The sequence below is a fragment of the Aulostomus chinensis genome, chromosome 1 (genome assembly GCF_037954235.1).
Source record: "Aulostomus chinensis isolate RoL2024-O1b breed Wild chromosome 1, RoL_Achi_v1.0, whole genome shotgun sequence".
In the NCBI taxonomy this organism is placed as follows: Eukaryota; Metazoa; Chordata; class Actinopteri; order Syngnathiformes; family Aulostomidae; genus Aulostomus; species Aulostomus chinensis.
The window spans coordinates 57,884,878-57,892,420 of record NC_141320.1 but is presented as its reverse complement, the minus strand read 5'-3'; the positions used below and the strand labels follow the sequence as shown (position 1 = coordinate 57,892,420).

Genomic DNA, 7,543 nt, shown 5'->3' with positions numbered 1-7,543 from the left:
CTTTGCTTGGAACAAATATTTATCAAAGTACAAAACTAAATGTGTGTGGAACACAACAATCGTGTGCCGGCAGCTTCTCCACACTCGTCGTTTCCTCCGTCATTCAAAGGCAAGTGCAGGTTGAAGCAATGAAAGAAAGCAAAACAAAACTTACAAAGCATGCAGCTACGTGTGGAATAACGGAGAGGTCGCACGCGGACCCCCCCCCCCCCCGTTCAACATGTCACCAGAGATATTCAACCTTCTGCCGCCTGAGGCAAACTTGGCTCTCTTTAACTCAAAGGAAACGGTGATAAAACTGCGGTAAGCAAACAGCTGAAAACTAAAGTCTTGGTCCAACAGTGAGGCCGCCGTCCTTCTACTCCCAGTCCTCGTCGTCGGCCGTCGTGGCGGCAGCAGGCCGGTTGCTGGCGCTCTCTCCCGGTTGGATCTAGGGACGCACAGAGAGGGCGGTGAGGACAGACAATCACTCACGTGGCACAGACACTTCAGAGAGTAAATGAAGGTGTGGGGGGGGCGGGGCGGGGCGTTCAGGTACCTTCCTGGAGTCCGAAGAGTTGACGTTCCTCCTCTGCGAGGTGAATCCGGAGGCAGAACCGCTGAAGGCAGATTCCTCCAACCAAGAGGGTACCTCCTGCTGGGCCTGTCAGACCCAGACCACACAAGCACATGAGGACCAGGTCCCCCCTGATGACATCATTACATTGCCCCTGCAATGACTTGTAATAAGTGAGTCCCTTTAACTTTCATTTCACTGATTCATTCTGGAGGATTTCTCACATGGAGCTCTCATACAGAAACAGTCAGGAGTATTTGTAAAACGTCTGGAGAGGTCTCCAGACGTGGACACAGCAGTGGGTTTCACGGGGGCCAGGATGGAGGCCTGCTCTCTCCCAGTTCATCTCTCATGGCAACTTTACACCGCTTGGGCACCGGCCCGGACCACGACCTGCATCTCTATCTGCTTCTCGGGACCTGTGTGTATCATTCACACGTGGTTCTGTTTCTGACTAGAAAGGTCAGGACAGACAGGTTCTCCTACCTTGGACAGGATAGTGACCAGGGAGCGAGCCAGCTGACCATCAACGTCGGGGTCATAGAAGGACACTGCCCGCCCCGTGTTACCGCACCGGCCGGTTCTCCCAATGCGGTGGACGTACTCATCGATGTTGTTGGGGAGGTCAAAGTTCACCACATGCTGCACATCTGGAATATCCAGACCGCGGGCAGCTACAGACGTCGCTACCAGGACCGGACATCTACCGGTACGGAAGTCTGCCAAGGCCTGCTCCCTCTCCCGCTGCTCCCGGTCACTGTGACACGTCATGACAACACATCACTCTGCCCTGCTGCAGGCTGACATCAGACCCCAGGAGACCCCACCTACCCGTGAATGCTGGTCGTCAGAACTTTCTCTTGGCACAAGAAAGTGGCAATGAAGTCAGCTTGTCTCTTGGTCTCCACAAACACCATGGTGCGCTCAGATCCTGCAAACCAACCACCACAGCCCAGAGGGTCAACACAAGTGACGGTTCCACTTCTCAGCTTCGTGGCGGACTCATCAAAGAGCTGCGGTGACGCCTGCCCCAGTCTTCCACAGGTGTTGTGTCTATGTCAACATGTGCTTGGTGTCTTAGCGGCTACAATTAGCAAACACACACACACACACACACACACACACACCGGTGGTCTTGAGGATGTCCAGTAGTTGCTCTCTCTTGGAGAACTTTGTGACCTGGATTAGTGTCTGCTCTACGTCACTGCAGGCTCCGCCCACCACACCGACCGCCAGGAACAGATAATCGGTTTTGAGGAAGTCAGCTGCCATCCTGTAACCCACACACGCAAATAAATCACCCAGCTCACTCCCGGGTCAGTGGTCTGATTACCAGAACGGTGTGGTTGACAAAGGAGCAGAACCTCTGGATGTCCTCAGGGAAGGTGGCGCTGAACATCAGCGTCTGGCGGTTCTCTTTGGAGGGCAGTCCAGGAGAGCCTACCAATCGGCGCATGTCTGGTTCGAATCCCATATCCAACATGCGGTCCGCCTCGTCCAGCACCAGGTACCGTAGCTTACTCAATCCGATCTGGAGACCAGAGGACACCGTTAGCACCTTCCACTGAACCCAGCTGAAGTCTCAGCACGGAGCGACTCCAAACTCAGGCCGTATACAGGAATGTCACTACCTTCCCTCTTCCAATCATGTCCAGCAACCTGCCCGGTGTTCCACACAACACATTGCAGCCTCGCAAGATCTCTCTTATCTGATATCCAGTTTGGACTCCACCGTAAACCACGACTGGACGCACACACGTCCTGCAGTATCAAGAGGAGAGAGTTAAAGACCAGGCCCCTGTCGGAGGGCGCTCGTCACACTCCTTGAGGGGTTTCCTGATCATTCATCAGAACCACAGTTTCAAACACACCCAAAGGCAAACTTCCTCGCCTCCAGGTAAATCTGGTTGATGAGCTCCCTGGTCGGCGCCACGATGACGGCTTCAGGCTCCTGCAGCTCGCTGAAGCTGCTGGCTGCAACGCCGTCTGCCATCAGCTGCTGCAGGATAGGGAGCAGGAAGGCAGCCTGGGGAGCGAAACCCACATTTAGGACAGCGCGGCACCTTCGCACTGCGGGAAGAAATGAGGACGACACGGTCCCGACCACCTCTGAAGGAGTCCAGCGTCCTCTTGACACTCAGCTGCTCAGGACGCACGTTTTGCCCATCATTTATTTCTACAGCTTCAATCAAGGTGGGCCTTTTTGTTCTATTCTTCTGATCGGCGCCATGGGGATTTTTATAAGAATGCTCACTGGTATCAACACACCGGCATTCAAGCGTAATTATGTGCAGCCAGGGACTTCAACTCCACGCAGCGTTTCAGAGGTGGTACACATGACGTCACGAGCCTCACCGTTTTGCCAGATCCGGTTTGGGCGCAGGCCATGAGATCTCTGCCGGCAAATATGATGGGGATGCCGTGCTTCTGGACGGGAGTCAGTTTCACATAGCCGGATTTGCTGACATTTCTTTTCAGAGATTCACACAACGCTGCCTCCTCGAAAGACTGCGGGGGAAAGGTTAGCACGAGGAACTCAGCCGCTTCAAACACAACACCTTCAGCAGACGGTCGCACGCGTTCGACGATTGCTGCTGTCTGGTGTTTTACAGGCTACAGGCACCTGACTGTTGACTGACCATTCAGGTGCGCCGGCTTGAGCAAGGTGAGTCCACCTGCCTTCACACAACGGAAGCTGACAGAAAGCATCAGAGTCAACGTATTCCAGCAAAGCTCACCATGATCGCCTGAGGCGGGTTGGATCCGCTGACGTCCACCGTGATGTCGTCATACTTGTCGAAGTTGATCCCGGTCTTATAGTGGGAGAAAACAGAGTCCTCTTCCTCAGAGAGGGCCGGGGGAATATAGGTGACCTTCGGCCCTGTCAGTGAACCAACGTCATGTTTTTTTGAGCAGCGGACCGTTTCATATCTCGTCAATGAGTAGTTCACCGACTTACTTTCGCTGCCGTCATCCTTTCTTCCGTCCTCTTTTTCTTCCCCTGCATCGAATACAGACACCAATCACATCGGTGGGGATACTCCACATAACACACGGAGGTTAAATGATTGCCATCAGTGTGTGTTCCGACCTCGAGGGAAGACCTCCTCGTCTTTTCCACGGTACCCTGTGAAAACACCAGGCGCAAACCTGCGGCTCAGATCACGGAAGGACTCTTTCCAAAAGACTGACCAGTGACGCAGGTTTACCTCCGCCAAACCCTCCTCTGTCTTCCTGGTTGCCTCCTTCAATAAAAAAAAAACTTACGTTCACTTCACGTTTTCGAGCAGGACTGCCTTACTTCAACCACGACACACGTCACTCCATTATGGAAAGCCAATAACTTCCAACAACGCGAGTAAAAATCCGGACGTACCTCGGTTGAAACCTCCTCTGCCCCCGCGTCTTCCTCCTCCAAATCCTGCTCAACGAGGTAGAAATCCAGTAAATATGAACCCGCTGGTGCAAATGCACATCACGGTGTGTTCCAACAGCCACTACGAACGCAACCCGGTCGTGACGCGAGGGTCCACCCACCATTTTCACTCAAGGCACCGTCGTTCCCTGTGGAACCCAACAGAGTTCCTATTCAATCGGCTGGAAGTGTGCTCAGGCAGGGTTGGAGGAAACGCTCCAGTCCAACGGGTAATGACAACATCAAAATAATTACCATTGAAGTAGTCAGCATCGTCCATCCTAGGAAATCCCCGGCCTCGTCCTGACAGGGCACAGGGACAGAGTCTGAGTGCAAGAGTAAATAACAAGACACATCCATCGAGTTTCTTTTTAAGACGTCCCACTTCCTGCTTGGGGACATTAAATGGGTGTCCAGATATACGTTTACGACTGAATCCTTTTAAGAACATGAAGCTCAAACGTCACCGCCTTTCCACCGCAAAACAGAAGCCCATCAAGCCAGTTACCACCCAAGATTCACGACGGCACAAAACTGTTGCCGCGGTTCAAGCCGGTGAGTTCCAATGACGCGAGCAAGTTGCACCTGGTTGATTCAGGCCTCACCTCGGCCTCCTCGACCCCTGTATCCACCTCGTTCTCCACCGCTGCTGTTCAAAGCGTCACCAGCTACGCAGCACGGAGGGGGAAGAAGGGGGACCAACAGTCACCGAGAAAGAACAACCGCCGGGTACCAGTTGAGACATCGACTCCGATACTTACCAATCCCATTCTCACCACCTACGAGAGGAGAGCAATGACATTAGATTCTCTACTAGACCATTGACAGGCCACATTAATCAACTGTTTAGCAGACACCATAAATAAGTCAACGTGGTTGCTATGGAACAATGTTAGTGCCCCCTCGTGTCCATTTTACCGTCCTACTACACTTCTACTTGACATATTTAATGGAGCCAGTTTTAACTGACAGGCTACAGCTAAGCTTCCCCTTCTCTGCACCTCCCTCCCTCTGCACACGCGCACAACTGCGCGAGCACGCTGAGCTAGCACGCTGAGCTAGCACGCTGAGCTAACTTGGCACAGTGTTGATTTTGATGAGACGGTGGTAGATCTGCCAGAGAGACCCCCCCCCCCCCCCCCCCCGGTCTGCGCGATGACTCACTCGCACAAACAGACATGGTTGACCAGACGTCCTCAGTCACAACCGTTTCTAAATGCGATGCTTTCTAATTTACAACAAATCTGATGTCGAACGGTTCCTGGCTGTTGTTACATATGAACGTATTGTACATTTGTAGAATAACGCAGTGTCACGTTGCTTCTGACACGCTCCACACTCCTGTAAGTATCAGTCATGGGAAGAATAAAGCAGAACCCAGTTTATTTTTCAAGTGTCTTTCTTCCCCAAATTACAAGAGGCTCCCACCATCACTACAGCACTCAGAAACTGCCGCGACTGCATATCAAATGACGATAGATTCTGTTTGAAATATTTCGGTGACAAAGCAAGCGTTAGATGCCAAGACACCTGTGAAGCTTTTAAATCCTCCGCGTCTTCCTCTGCCTCTTCCACCGCGACCTAGTAAAGAAACAGAAACACGTACTTAGGGTAGGGTAGGGTAGGGTGGGACTTCAGCCCATGCTGGTCTTCTTTTCACCTACCCCTTCCAGATTCACCATCATCCGTGTTCCAGGAGTCACCAGGAGAGGCTGAAACAAATGGAAAATTTCCAGCCTTCATTAACTGGATCGTCTTACCTTAAAATAATTATCAATTAATTCTAATTGTTCCCTTTTCCTGCCACAAGAAGATAAGCAACCACCGTTTAAACTGAACAGTCTATCTGAAGATGAGCATCAAATAACACAAGTACCTTCACTTGGAGCGTAGCTGGTCTGTTTGACAGTTGAAGTTTCCTGAATAAAGGGAATAAATTACAATCAGGGTGAGGGGGGGCCAACAAGAGCCGACAAGTCCTTCAAACTGGCATGCAGACGCTGTACTAGCTTACCTCTTCCCACTCATCCATATTGTTTTACTGAGAAGAAAGAAAATAGCAATTATGACCATTCAGATGTTAAGCCTGCATCTAAAAAGTTAAATTCAGTGTTTTAACAGCGGAGTGTAATTATCAGTCCTAACAACTGACAGAAAACCTTTAAGCAGTTTTAAGAAATCACGCAATACCGAATCGCCCCTTAAATCACGCACCGGCCTCGTGCTTCTCAGCGTGTGGGAAGTTAACTTAGCCGTTAGCTGGAGCGCCCGATTAAATTCCAGAGGGAAACTCCGACAATAAAGAGTAAGACCTTAAGAGCGCTCGGTACACCAGACATGTTCCAAAGACACTTACTCGCCCCTTAAAGACCAACCTTTCAGGACTATGTGGATGTTAACAGCGAAAATGTACACCAACTTTCCGATTCTTTGCTAGCTAGCGAGTGTGCTAAATTAGCTTGAGCTACTTCTGCTAATACTGCCGATGTCCTGGGGGAGCAATTGGACCACACCCTCTTAAGAAAAGGACAAATATCCCAATATTAATGTATACATGTCTTAATAGCGGCCTCAGGACAAATAAAATACATATTATAATGTCAGTGTCTGGTGACGGAGGAGTTTGTGGTTAAGCTAGCTGACATCCGGGACATTCACAATTGTATATGAGATGTTTAACATTATTTTTGGATCAGATATCCTGTCTGAACACGTGAAGTGTTGAACAAACTGTTCGCAGGAGTCAAAAACATGGACGGGATGAACATACCCTGTCAATTCAGTCTTGAGTTTGTGTTCGGTGAGCCAGTGACTCTTCCTGCAGCTTCCCCTTGACCGCTGGTACTGGATCGGTCAGCATCCCGCCCGCTGAAGGCGAAGGTTGCCAGCTCCGCGGCTTTCCCGCTCCGGGGAACCGCTTCTAAATTAACTTTACGGTATGAAACTAACGAAGTTTTCAAAGCTCAGAGGTGAAGATGTTTCGTTTATGCGTGTTTGTAAATGAACATTAGGTTTGAATTGTCCGTTTATTTAGTAAAACTTCAACCGGTTCGCACTTTGGAGCACAAGTGCCGCTTTTTGAGGATCAATGTGTTGTTTCTTTTCTTTTATACTGGTATATTTTTGGCAGTTTTACTGGTGATTCTTGTGCCATCAAAACAGGAAACAAGGAAACGTAAATTCAGAAATTGTAATCAATCTGAAATCATTGTTATGATTGTAATTATCGCGCAGCACAGCGCCCCCTGCTGCCCCAGATATGATCGCAGTCACGACACCCAGCTTCTACACAGGACGCCATTTTAACACTTAATTTCTCTACATTTTCTTCACGTTCCTCTGTTCTCAAGCTTCACGAAAGCTCAAACAAGATACAATTTAAAACTGTAGTTCTTTCTTTGCTACAAAAACATATAGTTTAGATATAAACAGTAAGTATATTTGTATACAGTTTGTCCATTGTACTACCAAGCTTGTTTTATGAAGTATCGTTTGCTCTGTTATGCTTTTTTTTCGTGACACCACGATTCTACTGCATGTGTTTTGTGTCTTACGCTCTCGGTGGTTGACAG

General features: G+C 49.8%; 1 protein-coding gene across 1 annotated transcript; it reads right to left on the bottom strand.

Moving 5' to 3' along the window:
• Window position 1: 1 nt before the first annotated feature.
• Window positions 2-7,153, bottom strand: ddx4 (DEAD (Asp-Glu-Ala-Asp) box polypeptide 4). The gene is made up of 23 exons (XM_086214526.1): window positions 6,742-7,153; window positions 5,986-6,012; window positions 5,848-5,890; window positions 5,636-5,683; window positions 5,502-5,552; window positions 4,733-4,750; window positions 4,577-4,639; window positions 4,227-4,274; window positions 4,094-4,120; window positions 3,933-3,977; window positions 3,766-3,801; window positions 3,648-3,683; window positions 3,516-3,557; window positions 3,295-3,437; window positions 2,912-3,064; window positions 2,428-2,582; window positions 2,188-2,317; window positions 1,921-2,087; window positions 1,684-1,829; window positions 1,388-1,487; window positions 1,043-1,313; window positions 539-643; window positions 2-430 (listed from the first exon to the last, which is right to left on the bottom strand). Exons 2-23 carry the CDS (start codon window positions 6,001-6,003, stop codon window positions 359-361), a joined length of 1,917 nt encoding a protein of 638 aa, XP_086070652.1. The 5' UTR covers window positions 6,004-6,012; window positions 6,742-7,153; the 3' UTR covers window positions 2-358.
• Window positions 7,154-7,543: the final 390 nt, after the last annotated feature.